Source organism: Indicator indicator, chromosome 15 (genome assembly GCF_027791375.1).
Source record: "Indicator indicator isolate 239-I01 chromosome 15, UM_Iind_1.1, whole genome shotgun sequence".
NCBI lineage: Eukaryota > Metazoa > Chordata > Aves > Piciformes > Indicatoridae > Indicator > Indicator indicator.
Window position 1 is genome coordinate 19,335,521 of NC_072024.1, and position 22,830 is coordinate 19,358,350.

Sequence of the window (22,830 nt, forward strand, 5' to 3'; positions counted from 1 at the left end):
GTGCTGAGAATGAACTGCTGTAATTTGGAGTAGCATGACATGGGTTAGGCTCTCTAGAAGTGTTTCAATATAGACAGAAATTGCTGTTGGTTACATGAGGCATCCAACTCTGGTGGTCAAGACATGCACTATTATAGGTCTGTAGTTCTCATATACTCAACACAACTGCCTGCAGAGTATGGTTCACATCACCCGTTGTATACCAGAAGTACAAACAGCATCCTTCAGGAATGAAACTTTTCCTTCTGTGTGTGTTCTGCCGTATCTTAGTACTCAAAGACTACTCTCCCTGAGACTGCTTTGCCAGGTGGTCTCAGAAATGGGCAGGCCATTCCCTTCTTCCTGGTACAGTGAAATCTTTATGGATACCCAGGCTCTATCTTGAATGTTACTGCAGCTAAACTAGCTAACAGCACCAGAATTTTAACATGTGCCCTTTCTCTTTCAAAGCAGATAGGCTGCAGTTGCCAGTTTTAGTTCACTACCTTCCTGGAGAGTTTGGACAAGATCTGTGTTTTTAAGTCCACATTTCTTTCTTTTTTTTTTTAATGTAGGTAGCTGTAATTTGGGCCACACTAGGCCTCTCTTTTCCTTCCCAAATTCCTGAAATAGTAGCTAGAAGGAGTCACTGGAAAAAAACAGAGAATGGGGTTGTAAAGCACTGAACAATTTGTCCTGTGAAAAAGCAGGATAACTGAGGATAACTCAGAACATGGAAACAGATCAGTATTTTCCTGAGAAGAAAAACGTAGCTAAAGTGCATTTCCTTTCCAGGAGTTACCGGGCTTGGATAAGTTGAGTCCAGCCTGTTCTGGCACTAGTACACCACGCAGCAATGTTCTGGTTTCACATGGACCTATGAGCCCAGAGAGCATGAAGCTGATGCATCGACACAGGTATGCCTGGGTTTTTTTCTACCAAAATATCTGAGATCTCTGCACACTGTTGCATTAAAATTCCAGAATCTAAAAAGTGGTTAACAGTACTGCAAGAATAACAGGATGTGTTTGGCAGAAGTGCCTTTCATCCTTATTCAATGCTAATTATTAAAATTTGAAGATTGGAGTAAAAATGTTGAGAAATCCAATTTGCAGCAAATGCTGAATGCCTCCAGCTGTTACTCCATCACTTGTGCACTGCTGGCTGTAGACTAAGCAGTCTCCCACTCAGATCTCCAGATGCAATCTGACTGGGAGGGTCCAACTTCTTCTGTTACACAAACAGCAAATCAATGGATCCTTATCTGCCATGAAAGTAAAATGTTACTGATTCTCTTAGAACCCCACTGCAGAGGTACATATTTTTAAGGATCAGAAAATGTTCAGATCATTGTTTTTTGTAATCCGATCAAATCAGAACCTGCATGTAGGAAATGCTGCTGTGGGGGCTTGACCAGATCACAAAAAATGGCTCAGCCTTCACAGAAACATCTGTGAATGCTTATTCAAACTGAATACCCATCTATAAAGACTGAGATGAGGATATAACCAGGAATTTTCAGTTCAAAACAATGGCTTTGTATCCAGCCAGAACTGCATGCTTGAAAACGCACAAACCCATGTCAGCAGGAGAAACAGTGATAGGAGTGTCACTGAAGTTACAAAACTGTTCTGTGTTTGTTTCTCTTGGTGGGGTCTACATAGCTTGGTGACTCTTTTTTTAACTGTTAAAATTGAGTAGATCTTACATTACTTTAGTGGCTTGGCAGTTAACAGTTGGGGTCTGGGTAACACACTAATTGTGTTTTTCTCAGAATTCCTCACTTTGTAAAGCCTTCTAGGCAATCTAGGGAGATTCTGTAGTGTATAAAACACACACTTGTAGATGTTATTCAGAATGACAAAGAGAATTTTCATTTCATGAGGCAGATGAGGGTGCAGCCTGCACACCAGCTGGGCTGCATTAACTTGCTGTCAGCTACAAAGTTGCCTTCCACTGTAACGCTGAGGACCAACAGATGCGATAAGGAAAACTACTTTGACTGCTGTGTCTCCTGCTTGGCTTCCTTTGGAATGTTTTTTTAAAACTACTCCCACTCATTGTACTTCAGCATTAAAAATGAGTGTTTCCAGAGTGGTGTTACAAGCAAAACTAATACGTGTCCAGCACTGTGAGGTGATGTCAGCCTGGTTTTGGATTCTGAAATTCTACATCCTACTTGCTATGATGTCCTACGTGTAACCTTATGGTCACTTCTTTCGTATTTACGTTTATAGGTTTGTTTAAGCAGCCTGATTTTTCATGAGTGTTTGACATTTAAAGGTGATCTAAATCAGTAGATAACTGAAGGCACTTACTAGCTTGGAAAAAAAAATCAGGCTTCACAAATTACAACACAGGTTCATAAAATAATTATGCCCTCGTTCTGCCTTTGTTTTTGTTCCAGCCCACTGAACATGCTTGGTTCGGTCCGACACTCATCATCCTCTCTGTCATCCCACACCTCCAGTGAAACAGGAAACCTGGTTATCCTGACGGACAGTTCTGTGGGGGAAACCGCTGAGGACATGTACCACATGCAGGTACAGCTCCACACAGCCTGCGGTGACCGCTGGAAACAGCACTGAAGGTGCTCTGCAGGGCTATGCTTAGGAGTGCACGTCACCTAGGCGCGTGCCTTCAGCTGTGTGTTTGTTCAGAGAGTTGACCAGCTAGAACTGAATGTTGTTCAGGAAAGGAGACAGAGTAATTCATCTAGGTTTGCTTTGGGAAGAAACTTTCTGTATGTGTCCATGATCACACTGTTGCTTTCAGAAAGTGAGGTTTTAGTCAGCATGTTATTTACCTGACCTGTTCAACACATGCAGTTGGTATTGCTCTTGGTTTGCGGGAGGGTAAAAGGAGTCCTGCAGCCCTCACTGCCAATTAACAGTGGCCTGCACTGTAGCTATTTCCTAGCCTGAGGCTGGACTGGGTGACCTGAGATAGGTAAATACCTAATGCACTGATCCAGTCAGTTCTGTCTTGGAGATTTCTCTGCTGCTGCAGATTGTCTACCCTAACTCCAGGTACCAAGGCTTAGTCACAAACATCTGTTTATCTTCATCCCAGGCTAGCCCTTCCACCTCAAGCCTGAGCTCTACTCACTCGGCACCATCCCAGATGATTAACTCTGCCCCTTCCAGTGCTCGAGGTAAGAATGGATGGGCCCTAATGAAAGGTTAACTGGACCTGCAGGTACCCCTTAAACCTGGCAACCTCATAGACTTACTGGAAAAAGACCACCTACACTGAAATATGCACTGTTTCTCTTCTGGAGCTGTAAATACCTCTTCAAAAATGTTTTCTTAAAAATGTTTTTCATTCTCCAAAAATGGATTTAATAATTTCTTTTCAGCTGTGTTTGGAGTGTATTAGAAATACAGGCTGGTTTCAGGCAGTTGAATTCCAGAGTGATTTCCATTGTTCCGCCACAAAATCGTGGCAGACAATCTAGAGGAAAACAAGAGTAGTCTTCAGTACGGTACTTAAAAGAGAGACCAACAAAACAAAGGCTAAAAAAAAAAAATCGTTTTGCACATTTAATGAAATTATGGTACAAAAAACAACCTGAGGCAATCTAGCAGAGATGTGTGTATACAAAAGCATATGTGTGTGATGAATGCTTGAAAGAGATGAATTTTAAGTATGGGAGTTTAAAAAGGGCTTCCCTGCTTGGGAAATTCTTGGAAGAAAGAAAAAATGTATTAGTAGGCTCTAGGGGTACTCATACTGCCTTTGCTGTTGCAGCAGCTGGACTTGATATTGCTAATCATTTTCTTTCCAAGCCTCAGAGCTGAAGCAAAACCACTTCGTGCAATCTACTGACTTTGGTAACTTCTATTCCAGGATCTTGTTCCTCTCATTTTAGTCTCAGTTGCAGATTCACAATTTTCTACACCTCTTTTCACAGGCATCTGAGGAAGATATCCAGGAGAGAGGCAGCTATTTAAATCTTAGCCCTTTTTCCCATACAGGGGAACTGTATGTCTCTTATGGACAGAGAATAGATAGAAGGGTCCTTCCTCCTGGCCCATCTTGGGGCTTTTTTGCTCTGTCTTGCAGTAAAATCTGACTGGCCATTACAACACAGATGCATCAAAGTGATTTAATTGAAGGATCAGATGGAGTAGGAAGGTGAGAAGTGGACATCTTCAGATAAAGGCAGATAGGCTTCACTAATTAACAAGGGCTGGGAGGAAGATAATGACAATTCAAATAGTGAAGTAACCAGATGAAACTGGCATAACGGATGTGCCTCAGCTGGTATGTGAGATCTGAATCTTTTGGAGGATGTGAGGGGGTTTGGTGTTCATGGCGTTTCAGGCTACCTTCCACTTTAAAATTCCATTGTGCTCAGTGACAGGCTGTGACAGTCTTTGTGAGCTTGATGACTTCACAGCATCACCAGCTTCCCTCTTTATTCTCTGCTGTTGCTTAGAAACCCTTTGGAGAATTCATCATTTTGGTATGGTGCTGATGGATGAGCCAACAGCACCTCCCAGAGATGAGAACTAGACAGTGTAAATGACCACAAGTGAGGAATAGAGAAGTCATGATTTTGAAAAATACTTGACTGTATGTACGTGTTTTATCCTTCACTCTAATGTGTTTTGATAGCCTATGATACAGCATTTCTTCTCATGTTTAAGATAGGTGAGCACAGCATTCATACACTATCCACTGATGATGGGATTTCACTTCTAGTAAAGTCCTAGGGGCTCTCTGTTTCACAGTATGCAAGTCACCGTTCTGGTTATCACGACACTGCTGTCTGGAATGGAGTTGTTTGTAACACGGAAAAGCCCTTATGCTTCAGTTCCACTGTGGTGATACAGCTTTGCTTTTCTCTTTGGTGATTTTTCCTTTTGTTGTTTTTTTTTTTTTTAATTGGGTGAATCTGATACTTGTGAAAGTGAGAGACCAGTATCACTGGCTGGAGCAAGGTACTTCACGAACATTCCATGTGCAGCTCTGCCAATGCACCTCTGTCCTTTTTCTTTTTTTTTTTCTGTATTTATTTATATTCTTTTTAATTTAGTGCTGATGAAAGGTGCTGGATTGACAACACTGGAGGCTGAAGCCCTCTATTTACCCACAGAACAGATACACCATGGGCGGCAGTTGTGCAAGCTTCCTCACGCTGCCCCCACCAGTGTGCCTCATCTCTGTCCTGGAGGGACCACCTCTAGAGGTGAGAGGATAGTTCAGTCACCATGACCCATGCAATCCTTGGCCTTTCTGCTGAGACTGCCAACAAAGCTACAATAGTCACAATGCTGCAGTTAACCACTTCTCAGATGGGAAGTATACAAAGGCCAAACAGTTCATTGTGTACAGGCCATCTAAATTTATCAACTTAACATCTTTGTCACCTGAGCATGGTGATCTAGGATTTCTAGGGTCTGGTCAGATGCTTAAATGCTGCTCTTGTTGATTCAAAACGCTAATGTAGAGATGAAAAAACACTGCCTCACTAGCCAGATAAGTACCTTCTCTGTTTAATTGCAGGGTCCTCGGCTGCTAGCACTGGCCTAAGGAGATGAGGATCTTTAGAATTAGTGCCCAGAGGAAGCCATTGCTATTTGTATTAAGAACCCAGAAGGAATTTAAATTGTGCTCCAATTCTCTACTTCCAAAAAAATTACCCTTTCATTGATGTTTAAAACAGCAACAAAAGCAGATTATGTGAGCTGATTGAAGAAAATAATAAAGCCATTAATTCAAAAACCCCTTTTAAAGGATAGTCATCAAGATAGTAAATTGATTTGATTGTATCACTGAACAGCAGACTAAAGCAGCACACCTCACACCAGTTGTGATATACACGACTTAGAGTTGGAATTGTAATGGGAATACATTAAGGGTTTTCTAATGGATGCTAACAATAAAGACATTAGTAGCTACTGGATTTTTCAGATTACCAAGTATGTATCTTTCCGTTTTCACCTGGCTTGACCCTTGTGTAGCTTCCTCCCTATCACAAAAGCAACACTGGTGGTACATGGAGGATCACTAAGAAACTCAGTTTGGTTTGGCTTCACTTGAGGTGACTCATGAGGCACTGCTCCAGCCTTACTGGAGTTAAAAGATGATGTGAGCAGAAACTGTAATGCTAGAAGGCCTAAATAAAGCTAGCAGTTGGGTTAGGATTTTTTTCAGTAATTTCATTTAAAATACTGGTAGGACTCCTCCAATGCACTCTAAAAGCAACTCCCACTTGACACTCAATGACTCTCCTCTGAAAGCATCCCTGCTGCTTCCTCAACACACCCTTTTTTAGGGTGTAGAAAATGAGGCCTGAAGTCTTATTTGGCCCTTTGTGGGAATGCATATGCTTAGGATGAAAACTTCCCTCTTAAAGTAAAAAAAAGTTATGATTTGGTGCAGGAGTAAACTGTTTTCGTAACAGTAATGAAAATGATGAATTAGGACAAAAGCCATTGAATTTGGAGTTTAACTACGTGAATTTTCAGTTTAATTTGTTAAAACTAATACTTGACACAAGTGAATTAACATTTTCATAACAAATAAGAAAAATTACCTCTGGCTTCAGCACAGGCTTTCTGTTCTCATCCCCAGTATGTGCACCAGGGCAGCACACATCAATTGCACCTCGCTACAAGCTAACAGGAATAAGTCCTGATACAAGCTGCAGCATTTTATATGGCCAGTGGCTGCTCTGGAAGCTTTTAAAGGCTTGGTTTGACCTCAAGTTTTGCCAGTCCTTGCAAGGAGCCATCTGTCCTGATTATTAATAAAAGCTTCTGTTTTAGCCCCTCCCCCTTAGTCTCATTTGCAGACTGGATTCTTGGCATGTGTTAGAACTTTTATAGCTATATAGTTATTTACAAATTGTAGAGTACCAAACTGCAGAGCTGTTTTGTAAGTGAGAGTCTGCCATCATATTTAGCGCATCAGAGGGATTTTACAGGTCATGCAGTGCAAGGTGGGTGGAAACCATAATCCCATCCACACTGATGGCACACAGAGGTAGTTTGCATCTTCAACATAAAAGAACGACAACATAAATAAAAGGGAAATATTTACAGTGTAGGTTGTGCTGTGATGTAGTTCCAGGCATACCAAAAAGTTCAGCATCCTTTCACTTGTTCTGCAGAAACAGGACTATCTGTGATGTGTGAGTAAAAGAGACTCAGCATAAAGCGTTAACACTGTTTTCCAAGCTGATGTTGTGTATAAGAGCAAATAATGTTGTCTAATTATGTTTCTGTTTCATGTCTTGGGAGAAAATGAGTTCGGAACTAGAATGCAGATACTCTGCAGCTGCTAATGTCGGGGTGGGGGTGTAGCTTAATCTGGGATCTGCCACCCCTGATGGAATTGTTGCAATTGTAGGACCTTATCCTGCATTCTGCTGGACACATTGTTCCTCCCACTGTCTGCTGAGTATCAGTCCCCAAAACTGCATGTTTGCTTTTGCTGGGGTAAAAGCTGCACTAACCAGCACCAATGCCTTTGCTCATATGTTGGAGTGCTGCTCAGGTCCTGTGTGTGGTTGTGGACAGTCTGCCAGAGGGGGCATGTATTCCCCACAAGCCGGCATGGCTCTGCGATGCGCTGTGTGCTGCCGTCTGTTAAGTGCGTGTTTGTGACGCAACGAAATAATCAGTGCAAATTCAAGCTTACTCCAGCAGCTTCTGAACATCAATTCCTGCCTACTATTGTGCATCCCAAGGGATACATGTATCAGTAGTATCAGACTTGAGGCAGTTACTAATGAGAACCATTCTTCTGGCAAATCTGGTGTCAGCTGTTGCATATCAGAAGACATGTTGTTATGTTGCACTCACCTTGAAGGACGTGAGTCCCAAATAATTCCACCTGCCATGAAGCTCATTACATTAAATGCCCCAATATCTTAAATGGTAACTAATAGTCAAGCTATAAATGATAACCAATAGTGAAGTCAGACACGTTCCTACTATGAAACTCTAAGCATTGGTAAATATCCTGTTGTCATACAACAGCTCAGCATCCCAATGCTCAGCAGGGATGTACATTACCCTATGGCATTGTAAGCCAAGTGCCACCCACGCCTATAGAAATTCTCTTGATTATTGGGTTTTGGTTTACTTTAACAAAGAGGAAGCTCACCAAGGTATCACCAGCTAAATGGCAACACCTTCAGACTATCTCTATCAGAATTGAGGAACGAAGTAGCTTCCCATAGCTTCCTGTAGTAACTGAATGGAGTATCTCAAGCTTTTAGCCCCTTCTTGCACATGCAGTCCTAAAGTACACAATTTGATGGCATTTCTGTAACTTTACACCATATTAAGGGGCAAAAGAGCATTAGACACTGTACAGCACAGCTGCAGCTGATTCCACACAGATGCTCACTTTAAGAGGAAGCACTTTGCAACATACAACTAGGTACGCATACCCTTAAACAGCTTATGTGGTATGTCCTTAATTGTGTACAAGCAACCAGTTCTTATTTCATCTTTGTGCTGTGCACCCCACCAACAGTTAGCTGCTTAGTGGGCTCGGCACCATGTTTCTGAAGTCCTGTAAGACCACCCGTCTGAACAAATGGCAGAGGAGGCCTAGGTGCCTGGGCCTGCGGAGACATGGCTGTTGTTTGTCACGTGTAGGTGATTGCTCTCACTTGTTTACAGGCTCTCCCTCTCTACCAGATAAGTACCGCCACTCTCGGGAGATGATGATGCTGCTGCCAGCCCATCGGGACCGACCCAGCAGCGCCATGTATCCTGCAGCTATCATGGAAAATGGACAGGTAGCACATCTAATTTCTTTTAGTACTGTGAATTTATTTTGACTATTGACCATCTGAAAGCTTCCCGTTTTAGGATTCAAAACCATGTACTTAGGATCGTTTCAGAGGCAATGCAGAACTTTTCATCTTAATCACCCCCTTTGGAGGTCAAGTGATACAGTTTGTCATGTCCTTTAAAACTGCAGATAAGCCCTTTGAAAATGGACTCTTCTCACTTCCCAGCTTTATCCTGTAAGTCCTGGTCCACTACAAATAGTCATGCCATTTTACTTACTCAATTTTCTAGAAGCACAGCCATCCTGCAGTCTGGCCTCAAAGCTGATTGTAAGTAGCTTTTTATGGTGATTTCGAAAGGTATCAAAAACCATGAGAGGCTGAAATAATACATTGATACAGTCTCCAGACAATCTGTTCATGTATCTACTGCTTTCTCTTAATTAAACTTAAAAAATGCAGAATGTGTTTACATGTAAGCATTTTAATCTGGACCTGGCATGCGCTTTTGAAGGGACTCTGCTGATCGTGTCTGCTTACTGCACTTCAGTTCACATCAGAGAACTGTCTCAGAGCACACACACTCAGTTCTTCCAAATGAATCAAAAACAAAAGGTAAGGTCCAGCAGGACACATGAAGCATTTTTGCTGATAACGGGCATAAGATCAGGCTAGAGATAGTCTGAAGTAACTACTCCAGAGAACACAAGCAGCATAAATTGTGAGTCCTTAGCACTGCTACACTCTAGAGATCCACTGGTATTGCAGTACTTGCTGATGTAGAGACAGCCTCAGGTTCCCATGTTTTTTAGTTAAAAACTTTCCTTGCTTAAAAGAAAGTTCTAGGATTCTGCGCCACTTGCCTCCTAACTTCCTTTTTTTCTTTTTTTCCCCACTTCTCTCTGCTAACTTCCTTCTCCTTTAGCCTCCAAATTTCCAGCGCGCCTTGATTCAGCAAATGATTGGACCATGCAAACCTTGCAGTGATCCCAACCTGTCTGTGGCTGAGAAAGGTATCCCTTCTCCTAGGCAGCATGCATGCTTTCTGAACTACTCTGGTCACACTGCAGCAAGTAACAAATGGGCTTCTACATTTTCTTGCAGAGTGCATTCTCTCACATATTTTTAATTAACAGTTTAATTAACTGGGCCTTCTGCCAACCTATAGCCATTTCTGATCATTTACAGAAGAGCAGAGTTGCATAAACCTCTTTATTTCAGAGAGTTTTTTGAGTTGAGCATTTTATTCTTGAAATAAATGCTGCAGCCTTTATCAAGCAAAACTTCCAAAACAGTAAATGAGAAGTTACCTGAAAGCAGAGTGCCAGATTTGGACTGTATCTTAAAAGGAGGTTTACTACTTATATTAATATGTATTTCTTGTTCAAAATACTAACATTTCTTGTGCTCCCTCTCTCAGCTAGTTTTATATTTATTATGAACGTATGTTTTTTTCAAACTCATTGCTTCGAAAAAAACAAGCAGAGCCCCTACAGAAAGAAACATGAAAGAAGAGGGAGCTTGTTTGGTGTAACAGAAAAGGAGGAGCTTGCAAAAGGGGTGCCATGGACAAAGCGATGGGCTCAAAAATTATCTGAAAGGCAGAATTCTGAAAAAGCAGAAGAGGGTAAAATTTATGAGTCAAAATCTGAGTCAGGGAAGCTGCCCTGAGCAAGCAACAGTCGTGGGAAAATCTTGAAAGATTTTTAAGGCCAGGAAAGACCATCACAACTCTCTAGCCTGACCTATATCTTGAACTCCATCACTTTTATCAGTGTTTTTGTTTCAGTAACAGTGCCTGAACTAAAACTGTATCTTTTGGAGGAAAAAAAATCCCAATTTTATTTTAGAATTTCTAATAAATCAGAGTCCCCACCACTTTACCAGTATGACAGCCTTCCAGAGCAGTCCAGATTGAAACCTAAAGCCAAGGTACAGTTCTGAATAATGGCAGAGTGATGACTTGCCATCATTCATTACTGTCATCAACAAAGTTAAGACTAGGGGATGAGGGAACAAGAGCTCCATTTTAGCCATTTTAGTTTGAACTGAATATACAACAAGAGGCGGTGAGATCATTACACTGGACAGGGAAGGTAGATAAATATTTATTACCTTTCTAGGAAGAATATTTGTATTTGTGAGTGATGCTACATAAGCATGTAGTATATGACACAAAGAGAAGGGGCTCAAAGACATATTCTCTTCCAAGGGCCTAAGGAAGACACAGAAGACACAGATGATGTTCAGTAATTGTCTTTAGGGGATGGTGTGACAGGAATGCCAGCTCTTCAGCCACATTGGTGGCATAAAAAATTAGAGGCATTTTTCTCAGCCTTTGAACCCTCATCGTTCTTTTTAAGTCAGGATGCCATCTGCCCTGGGTTTTGTTAACAGTCATGCCCTGTGAATTTACCCACCCCCTTCCTTGCCCTGTCAGAAGCTCAGCTCAGTAATTCTCATTGACAGCAGGGCGACATCAGTCGCCCAGAGCAGAATGGTTCAAATGCAGCTTCCCTGCTAATTAAACTTGGCCACAGAGCCACTGAACACTGCTATAATGGACAGAGATGGGCTAGGACAGAGCTCTAGGAGCTCCCTGCTTAGGTTTCTCCCTGAAGCATTTTGGATGAAATACTAGTTTTAAGAGGCAGCAGCCACTCTCCAAAATCAGCTGACCTTAGGCTGATTTCCAGTACTCCTGGAGAAAGGGTAAGGAGATTATGCAGTGAGGCACTAAGTTCTTCTCTTCACATTCTTCTACTGCATCTCAGCAATGGACAGAATCGTTTTACAGGCCAAGCAGATCCAGTTTTGTTCTGTCCTTTCCACTCGATGCTGGTATACTGCAGAAGACTGGCATGGCTGGCATTGTTCTGCATCTTGTCCCTCTGGTTTAGCTTTTTCACACCCACTGCAGTAGTGCAAATTAGAGCACTCTGGCATATGCACAGGAGTGCTCAGAAGATGCACCTGAAGCCACATTAAGAGTGTGGAAATGCAGCCCTTGGTTTGAACCAGTTCTGTTCCAAGATTCCTAGTGTCTTCTTCATTTGCCTTTCTCAGTTTGAGGGTCTCTCTTTAAAAACATTTACTTTCCTATTTTTATGGGCTTTGTTCTGTCTTACAAAGCTGTCACTTTGTGAGCTCTCTTAGTTTAGGGAATTTTAGGTCTTGGGGAGCCCGTGAAAGAAAGACGGAAAACGAATCCCAAAGAAACCCTTCAAAGTCACACTGGCTGCAGGCATTTTAATTAAGGAGAAATCCTCTTCAGATGTCAAACTTTGTATTTATTTCTCCAGGCTTCCATTTTCCAAACTGAGGATGGAAAAAGCTGGGTTTATCTTGGTTTTCTTTGGTAGGCTCACTGAATTACTTTGTTTTCATTTTCTTTGCCATTCTGAAGAAATTGTTTATTTGTTTTTAAATAGTTATTGCATGTCTAGCTTCTCAGAATAAAACAAGTCTTGCAGTGTGTTTTAAGGGAAGGAAGGTACATTTTAGAAATGCTGGAGGTTGCAGAATTCTCAAGATCTTGAAAAAGACTCATGTTTGAAAGAAGCAGCTTTTATTTCTATGAAAAAAACAAATTCAGGAAGATTGTATTCAGTATCTGTCACATGAGGACAGCTTTCCTCTGTACTGCCTGATTGACAGATGTGATCTCTCCAGTTGACTCAGTAATACAAGTTTGGACAAGGAATCCAAACTGCTGTCTTTACAAATTTTCTGATCAAAATCCTTGATGAACTCTGAAGCTTAGTAAGTCAGACCTTCACAGTCATGATTTCTTTTGTAAAAGATTGAGGTGCAATTTCCCTCCTTCTTCACTTAGCTACTGCAGTGCAGCAACAGGCCTTCCTCTGTTCATGGAGGCTGTGCCACAAATTCCCTTCTGCCGTCACGGTATCACTTGGCCATAGCTAAGCAGAACAGCTTACAGTTGAGATCCAGATGCCTTACTCACTGCTTTGCAAAAAAACAAACCTCCCAGAGCTCTGCTGCTCTTTCAGTTTGCTAGAAAGGGTCATGGAGTGGAAATGGGCAGACTAACGCTGTGATCACCTAACTCTTGCTTCCTTAACAAAGCAAACTATAAGTTTAACACTGTAGACTAGATGATGTCTTTTTATGCCTTCAACCCCACCATTCACCAAGTCCCTAGAATGCCCCTTCACTGCTGAAGAGCACACCAGAAAGCCAGTCTATCTGGCCCCACACCTGCCCTGTTACCCAAGTTAAATCTGTTTCAATCCTTCAGCTGTGCCAGCAGCACCCAGTAGCTGGAGCCTAGACAGCGGAACCAGAGAGGCCCTGCCATTCCTGTCTGCCCACGTTGGGAGCATCTTGGCCCCACCAGTGCCTCCCCGAAGCCTGCCCCATGGTAAGGAAACGCCCAGTAGGCCTGCTGCATCATGCCTGCAGGTCATGCACAGATAAGCCTCAACCACATGAACACTGACTTTAGCCTTTTTTACCCCCTGAAAAAATCAGGAACAAAACCCCACAGTCTTTCCTGGTCTGCTAGGACTTTCCAAAGTCTTCATTTTTTTTGCAGTCCTTATATGGATCTATGTGTATTTTGGAACTAGAATTAGGTGTGTGAGGGTTGAAGCCCTTCAGTAATCTAAGGTTACAAAGCTATTAAATGAAACTTCAGATATTCACTGTTTATGAGCCTGCTGCCTTGCCATGAGCTCCTTGATTACAGGGGTGGGTGGAAATCTATGACTGCACTTAACTTCTGTTTAGCATTGTGTGTGTGACAGATGCACTCCGCAGTATCTATCCGAAAGGATGCAGCCCAAGGTTGGATTGGAGATACCACCATTTGGAGCTGCTGCCTGGCATTATAGCGTCTAAAAGCCCAGCTCTTTTGCTGCAGTGAGGCAGCACAAGTCTGCATTTCTGATCTTTGTCTCATTCCAGGACACTACTCACTGCACTTTGATGCCTTCCATCACCAGCTCAGTGATGCCCCTCCAGCACTGCCTGCACGAACGTTGCGCAAGGTAAAAAGGAAGTGGCAGGAGAGCAGAGAGGGATGATGGAGAAGAATAGGCTTTTGAAGGAATCCCCTTCTCTTCTCCCACCAAGCAGCTCCTGAGTACAGAAATACTGATTTTTAACATGCTAATAAAGTTGCATGAGAAAATCCACTGAAAGCTTATAACGTCTTCCACAGCTGAATTACATAGGAATAACTTAGATGTGTGGTAGGCCCTTCCACTTTCCTCCACATACGCTGTGATTTCAGGCACTTGGAGTATCACCTCAGCTACTGCTTCTTTAACAGGTCTGGTGGTGTTAAGTGCACTTATCTGCCCACAAGAGGTACTTCCACCCAAGTCAGGGAGTGCACATATAAAGCAATGATCACTGACATTTTGAACACAAACAGAACTGCACCGCTGTTAACATTGCTGTCAAAAGCTCAAATGTGGAACAGCACACCAGGTGCAGCATTGCTTCCTTTGTCAATCTTAACTTGGTTTTACTTTTCTCCCAACAGTCCCCTCTTCATCCTATTCCTGCCTCACCCACCAGTCCGCAGTCTGGTCTAGATGGAAGCAACTCCACTTTATCTGGCAGTGCAAGCAGTGGTGTCTCTTCCTTGAGTGAAAGCAATTTTGGACATTCTTCTGAACCACCTCCTCGCACAGACACCATGGATTCTGTCCCCAGCCAGGCCTGGAACACTGATGAAGACCTAGAGACACCCTACCTCCCTGTCAGGTACAGTCTCTCTGAGCCTGATGTCCTAGAGTCGCTCAAATCCCAGCCATGCCGAAGCCACTCTGCTCCATCTGGAGTCATTCCTCAGGACACCATGGACCCTCCTGCTCTACCCCCCAAACCTTACCACTCCCGGCTGCCAAACATGGAGAATGAGGAGGGGGTGATCATTGAAGATGATGACAAACACCGCCCGTTGCATCGTAAAGTGTCCCAACCAGTGAGTGGTGGAAAGGAAGAGCAGGCCAGGGTAGCATGGGAGCATGGCATCAGTGAGCAGTAGGGATGACTCCTGGTAAGCAGCTTGCATCGTCATTCCAGGTCTGACTGCAGAGGAGAGAGATGAGGACTCGGAGAACAGCAAACCAATTTTCTACTGCCGCAAGCGTATGTCTGGAGCCCACAAAAGCAACTGGGCCAGCATGGGAGGTTGCTGCTTTCCTTTTTAATTTCTTTTTACTCCTTTCCGTTATGTTTTTTAACTTTCTGTGCAGTGGACAGTTTATTCCTTCTGCAGTTTTCTTAATCAGATCATATGGCACAGAAGCCATAGAGACTTGCAGAAGCTGAAAAATATAATTTTAAGTGGAGAGGGGAAGAAGGGGGGAATGTGGCAAGTTGATTTTAAAACTGCTTTCCTCCCTGTTCTGAGACGCACATGAGTAGAAGCAGTTGCACTAGGGACATATTTCTTTGTTGTACAGAAGTGAAAGCTCATTGCTGAAATCAGGGATTCTATGAACTGTCAGGCTGGAAGGTGCATGAGCTGCAGGCAGTGGAAAAGATGGCAATTCTAAGAAGAAATTGGCTCTTTTGAGAGCAGGATTGTACATATCTGTGCAGTGATCTCCCTGCATTGGTTCATAGGTGCTGAGGCAATCTAACCAGTGCTGATGCACTGATTTCCAAGGTATCATTTCCAACAAACTCTGCCTCCTTTGTTTTTTATGTACTGTTTGATTTCTTAAATTTTGCTTTCACTGGCTAAGCCAACCTGCTTTCTCATTGGAATCATATGCTATTCATCTGTGCTACAGAATGAGAAGGGTTAGTAGCCATTGGAGCTACAACCTAATCATAGGCCTTTCCCATGCCCAGCTTTGGGCAGGCTGTTGACACCAGCATTTCTATTCCAGTTTAAAAACACAAACACATCAACAACCAAATTGAGTTTCTCGTACTATAGCTGGTTGGTGAGCCAGCCAGTAAAGAAAAGGTGGCTTAAATGCATCATATCCAAGAATCCTTGCCTCAGGGCTGAACATCACAATTCTCACCTACTTTCCATCCCCCAAGAGCTGAGTTTCATTTCCTGTCAACATCCTCAGTCCCTCCCAAACACTCACTGCAGCTGGTGTGCAGGAGTCTCTGTCTCTCACAGCAGACACAAACCACCATGATTCAAGAATGCCCAGTCTACAGTGTACACCCTAGAGTCAGGGATCTTAAAGGCAACCTGTAAAGAAGAAATGTTTGTTTCCTCTTTTGCTCCTTTAGAATGTATAAAGAAGCTTTAAGAGAGCTGCTGCTTCTCTCTTGGGAAGGTTGATTTCATTTCTCTTCAGGCAGCAATACAGTCTTGTCCCCACCCCCAAGTCTTTTTTGTTGACAGGCTCCAGAGAAGGCTGAAGGACATGGGGGGAACAGAACAATGCAGGGGTGAAGACAGTACAAGTATACGAACACAAAATAAGCCTTTTAATCAGTATTTGCTTAATTCAGTACATGAGAAACTAGGAAAAAAAAATAAATCTGTGGTTACCAGAAAGACAAGATATGTTCCTTGGAAATAACACTTAAAAACCCCTTCTATTCCTCTCTTCAGAATTTTCAAGAAATTTTAATGAAGTATCAAATATTTAACTTTTTTAGATAAACAAGTTTCTTCCCCCTGCCATGCCCATACACATTTTATAGCCTTCCTTAGAACCCTCTCTGCCTGCAAACTGCAAAGCACACTCCAGGGGATGGGAACAGGCCACCCCTTCCTCCTTACCACTGAAAAATGTGAAGCACATTCAGGGGAGACTTACCTCCACCACATAAATTAGTGTCAGAAATAGAACTAGCACTCAACTTTCATATTGAATTCTTGCCCTAACCACACAGTTTCTCATGCTACAAACAGCATAAAGCAGCAAAAAAGGACATTCTAATTTTTACAGGTCACCTTTAGAACTACCTCTAAATACAGAGACTGTGCAGAGTACATTGCTTCTGAACTATCCTAAAGATGGTCTGTCTGGACTTGGGGGTTGTATGAAGGGGATTTTAAGAGGATTTGTTTAGTTTCTTTCTCAAGCTCTAGCCCATGCAAAACTAGTTTATGAATTTGTTTCTTAAATGGCCTATTTGGCTGGAACAAAGTCTCTCTTGCTTCCTCTATTTTGTTACTAACACAGGCTGCTTGTAATCATTGTATCTTTCACAATTAAGACATTGATAATAAAACCTGGCCTATAGGGAATGCTTCATCTCTAGCAGGAAAGAAAGTTATCCAATGCCAGGACAGTCCTAAATGTGAATGAACCAAGATGGATGTCTGCTATAGAACAAAAGTATGAAAACTCAACTCAAAATGATGATTTTGGTAAAGGTAAGTCAAGGGTATTCCTCAGAAGTGAGTGAAATATTTTCACACATGCTATTCTCCATTCTGACTGAGACTCCTCAAGTGAAGCTTTTAAGAGAATAAAGTATTCAGTTTCATCTCCCCTACCCCCTCCTTTGGTTTTATTCTGGCCAGGAAGATTAAAAGTAGTAAATGACTTACTGAGCTTCCTTAAGAGTAAAGAAACAGCAGGTCTTACAAGTAAAACTTTGCAAAACCAAGGATGCAGCTAACATGGGGTTAACTCCTTGTCAGCTGTAAAGCCTGCCCACTAGAGCTCTGCTCAGTCTCTCAAAAAGTACCATCGTGCTCTAGTACAATGCACAACATCTGAAACACTGTACAACAGCAGTGAGCCCGTTTTGGGAGCCTGACATTACTCTGTATTTGTATGGGTTTGAAGATTGATCAGATGATGGATACAAATACCCAGTTCATGGCAGGTCCACAGAGAGAATGGCAGAATAAATTTACCAAAGCCTCTCTGAAATTAAATTTCTGTTACTGTTCTAGTATCTACCAAGTAGTCTGTCTCCCTTTTCAGTGCTTGCCTTAAAGAGGGCAGAAGACAGAAAGACTATGATTAAGACTTTGTAAATGTTGGAACTAATAATTCTCTGTAGGTGAGGTGTCTTATAGCATAGTACAGCTCCAACATCAAGATCAGTCCTGGAGCAGGTGGAAGCAACAGCAGTTGTTGCACTTGCTCAACAGAATTTGAAGATTCCTTGTATAAACCACAGCAACATGAGGTTCTGAACGGGACCTCGTCAATCTATACTTAACTCTAATTCAGACTTAACATGTACTTGCCTTCTTTGGGTTTTCTTTGTGTAACAAGAGCATGTGCATTCCTGAGAAAATCAGTGGGATTCTGCTACAAGTCACTCCATCGTCAGTGCACCTGCTGGCCCCATCTGAAACAAAATTGAGAAGGAGCTACAGTAGAAGAAAAGCAATTAAAACTATTTATCTCAACCCTACAAATTTTGTTTTAAATGATTGGATTGGTTTTATTACTGTGTGCAAAACTAGATTCTTTCCCGTCTTCTCCTCTGTTTGGTTTTCAGCTTACTTTACCCTTTTTTAGGTAAGGGATATATATCCTTTCTGTGGGAGAATCAGCCAAAACTGGGGAGGCTGGAGAGACCAAGAGCCTTTGGGAAACAAATTATGTGATATTTAAAATTTCCTCTGATCATACTTCTTTGTAAATATCCCCATTTGAATGCTGTGTATTTGTACAGGAAATTGAGCAAAAAATGTATAGATTGTGATGTCTGACTGGTATTCTGCCCTGTAAATGTGTTTTTAACCTCTGGCATTCTGTGCTTATTTAAAAAAAAAGGCAAAAACCTCTAACCACTTCTTTTGTGTATTCATGTTTAAAATAAAATTAAAACAGCTATCTTATCTATAATGGAAATCAAACTTAAAAGGAAAAAAAAAATTTGTACAAGTGTCCTAAAGGTACTTCATTGTATATATTGTGATAGCATGTTTCCAGAACCAACAAATAAGTGGTGTGAATTTTAGATGTAAATATCTGCCGTTTGTTTGGGGTTCCTTTCCCTGACCCATTCACTTGACTGCTGTGATGTGGAATTAAAGATTAATACCTGATATTAAAACAATGCAGCTGTATGGTCATTGCTGTCCTCCAGCCTGGTCCAGACCTTCTCAAGATACTTGGGAACAGCCCTCACTTCCCACGTGGGTGTGAATGAGGAAAAATGGAGGGCAACCAAAAGGACCTTCTACACTATTCTCTTAGATGCTTTATTTACTACAACTTAAAGCAAGCATCAGGCACAGCCACCAGCTAGGCTGGTCAGCCAGGCAGGTTTGCCTGTCGTGCACCAGCCCGAGACACAGTTTTGAGGCAATACTTGGAGACATCAGTGACAAACTCTCCAATACAGATCTCGCTGCTAGTAGAGGAGTGATTCTTTTATGGCAACAGCAACTATTTCATGTCTCAATTTTAAGTATTTAAATACCAATATTTTTAACAGAATAGGTAGAAAATAAGAGTAATTGAGACATGTATGAACACAGGATTTTGAAAGTAAGACCTACAGTGACTTGTACATGCAAGTAACATCCAAGATACTTTCTTCTGTTTATTAGTGGTAATAAATGAGATCAAGGGGCAGGAGACACAAAGTCTCCCATCCTGTCATGACAAATCAGCAAAAAAACACATAAGCAACTTGTCCCAGAAGCCATTTGGCAGTGAAGTGTAGTACATCTAACGAGCTGGCCAGCGGGTGCACCACCAAACCACCTTTTTCATTAGCTACATACCACATACTGAGAAAAGAAACTGAACAGGGCATTTCAAAGACCATCTGAACTATGAAACTGTGGCTTAGCTAAAGTGTTCTCCTGACACCTAAAAAATATCTGTGTAAATAAAAACTGCATTTAGCACATTTGACTAGGGACAGTAGACGTAAACTCAATCATAGGAAATTCCATCTCAACCTAAGGAAAAACCTTTTTACTGTGAGGGTGACACAGCACTGGAACCAGAGAGGTTGTAGAGTCTCCTCTAAATTTAATCTTCAAAACCCACCTGGATGCATCCCTGTATGACTTGCCCTAAGTGGTCCTGCTTTGCAGGGGGAGTTGGACTAAATTTCTGGAGGTCCCTTCTAACACCTAGCATGCTATGACTCTATGAAAAGATGTGTTGAGTCCTCAGCTTTAAATAAGAATTTTTTTAAATCCAGTTTCTGTTAAAACCAACAGAACATTTTTTTTTTCCAGTGCAGGTCCAGTAGTTTATTTAAGCTGACACTCGTCACGTTGACATCCAAATACCCCATCCAAATACGTATCTCTGCTCTAAATAAGATTAACGTTTCAATACTGCTGTGTGACTCAGTATGAATTTCATTATAAAGCTGAGCAGAGAAATTTTAAACCTCCAGAAAGAACTATAACCAAGGTGGTAAAGGTTTAGCCCTCCATACCTCCGTATGAAAACAGGCCTCTATTTGTAGACTTCATGCTTAACAAATGATGGGCACAGAGACACAGACTCTTCAGCAGGACATACACACTCTCTCTCCATGGCCCACTGCCAGAGGTCTGAGCTTCAGGTCTTCTCTTTACAATTATGAGATGATTCATGTATTGCTCCTCCCTTTCCACAGGCTTCACTATTAATCCCATATAAATTAAAACCAAATTTGGACTTGTAGTTCTATTACACATCAGCTTCTATTTGGCATTTATTCACAGTGGTCCTGTGTGGCATATTGAGGACAGCACTGCATGGACTTTTTCAACCAAACTAACCTGGTTGCACCTCCACCCTGACAGAACACATCATTGTCCTTGCAGACTAACATCCAGGCCTGAGCCCCTTTCACCCAGCAAAGGCCTACCCCATACAGCAGTCTCACCTCAGACATACCACTTCTGCCATTGACATAACTTAAAACCCTCCAACAATGCTAATCCCTGCAGATCCACCTAGCTTAAGGAACTCTCCTGCTTGCTCCAAACATGCCCCCACTGCCCTGCTAGCCTGTAATGACTGGTTGTTCAGCCTGGAGCAGAGCAGGCCCTTATAGCAGCCTTCCAGACCTAAAAGGGGGGGGCCTATAAGAAAGACTGGGCTGAGGAGAAACTTTGCCCTATTGCTTCACCCCCTGATAAGGGGTGATGGTTTCCAACTGAAAGAGGGGAGAATTAGATCAGGTGTAAGGAAAAAATTGCTTAGTGCAAGGGTGCTGAGGCACTGGCACACGTCACCCAGAGAAGCTGCAGACGCTGTTCCCTCCAAGTGTTCAAAGTCAGGTTGGATGGGGCTTTGAGCAACCTGGTCTAGTGGAAGGTGTCCTTCACCATGGCACAGGGGTTGGAGCTCCATCAACCCTTCCAGCCCAAACCGTTCTATGAATCTGATTTAATCAGACCATTATGTAAGAGCTGATCATATTTGAACTCCCCTGTTAACCCTACCCTGTTCATATCTCCCCTTTGTACTATTAGCCTACCAAAAGCATTTTGCCGCAGGAGCCCCCAGCACAAAACCAAGCATTTATAGCTACCTGGTTTACCTTTTCTTTTTTTTTTTTCTTTGCCCCACGAAGAACATTTTCAGCTACAGAAATTGCCTGGTTAGAAACACCTTTGATTCCAACTTTGGGAAAAACAATGAAACTATTTAAATACTGGATGTCTGCTTCTCTCCAATAGCTCCCTCTCTCTAATCATCACCCTTTTCCATATGCAAAATCAAAAAATGATTGTTCTACTTAGGTATTCTTTAAATTGCTCACCTTCCTCAGGTGCATCCATCCCCAGATACAACTGGATGCCTAACCTTGACTGGAACACCTGGAGAATAGAGTGTGCTTCTGCTCTATATTCTATGCAATCACATGCAACACTGAATAGCAGACTACCCATCCATAATCACAGTGCTCTGTGGTATCCATCTAACTAGTTCCTGAAGCTTGCAAAAAGCTGACCAGAAGTCACTAGAGGTTTACTCATCACTCAGCCACTTGCTTCAGCTCTAAATATATGGTTATTCACTGGCACAGTACCTCTCCCTAATCCCCAGTGCCGCACTTCTTTAGTGTTATTTGGTTTAGCTAGTACTATAACCAAACCCACAGCCAAACACTTCCAGGAGCATGAGGAACAAACACAACCACCTCTGTACCTCACAGCAGCCTGCAGGGTACAGCAACTGTAATGGACATAGCATGTAGCAACCTCAGAATCACAAAATTGCCCAGATTGGAAAAGCCCTTTAAGATCATTGTTTCCAATCATCAGCCTAACACTGACAAACCGTATCTCTAACACTATCTATGCAATTCTTGGGGACTCCACCACTGCCCTGGACAAGCTGTTCCAATGCCTGATAACCCTTTCAGCAAAGAAATTCTTCCTAAAATCCAATCTAAATTTCCCTTGGTTTAATGTAAAGCCATTTCCTCTGGTTCTGTCATTTGTTACTTGGCTGAACAGACCAACAACTTTCAGGTAGTTGTGGTGAGCAATAAGATCTCCCCCACAAGCCTCATTTTCTCAAGGGTAAACAACTCAAGTCCTCTCAGCTGTTCCTCATAAGATTTGTTCTTTAGGCCTCCTCCAGAGAGAGCTTATATTGTCTGTCACATCGGTCTAACTGCACAACTTATGACAGGACTAGAAACCCTCATCTCTGGCTCCTACACCCTTTGCATCTTCCTTGTAATAATGTAAACTCCTCCCACATTTTGCCTTTCTCAAGTTCTCACATACAAAAAGATTATATCTCCCTCTTTGTCAGATTCCTCTCTATTCCAAAGAGGCAAGTAACTGATACATGTTCTCCTGTAGATACAGTATTTACTCCAACATTAACATGTGACAGTGAAACACAAGTTCCTTAACACTGAGAAGAGTTTCAATAATACAGACAAACAACTTTTGTATCCAGAACTAACTCCTCAGCCCAATCACTTTTGAAAGATAGCCACTAGGAACCTGTGGCATCCTGAGGCAACTCAAAGTACCCTGCACACATGCCTGTGAAGAAAGATCTCTGAGGCCTATGTTTAAGAAACCTTTTTATTAACAGGTTCTTGGTTTTTTTCAATGTCCCAATGCCACTGAGGACCAGCACAAGCTGCACATCACCTGATTTCAGACACAACAAATTCTCTAATGCTCCAGAGAGACAGTGACAGTGGAGGGTGGCGGAACGAAGAGAACCCCAGAAACCTCACCACGGGTCAAA

At 42.3% G+C, this 22,830-nt stretch overlaps 1 protein-coding gene across 1 annotated transcript in view; it reads left to right on the top strand.

The window, feature by feature from the left end:
• DOCK3 (dedicator of cytokinesis 3) overlaps positions 1-14,777 on the top strand; it is a 207,249-nt gene extending 192,472 nt beyond the window's left edge. Inside the window, 9 exon segments of the mRNA XM_054387218.1 lie at positions 775-896; positions 2,387-2,522; positions 2,989-3,133; positions 5,021-5,173; positions 8,622-8,740; positions 9,660-9,747; positions 12,996-13,118; positions 13,664-13,746; positions 14,247-14,777. Coding sequence (XP_054243193.1) covers positions 775-896; positions 2,387-2,522; positions 2,989-3,133; positions 5,021-5,173; positions 8,622-8,740; positions 9,660-9,747; positions 12,996-13,118; positions 13,664-13,746; positions 14,247-14,753 — 1,476 coding nt within the window. The 3' untranslated portion in view covers positions 14,754-14,777.
• Positions 14,778-22,830: the final 8,053 nt, after the last annotated feature.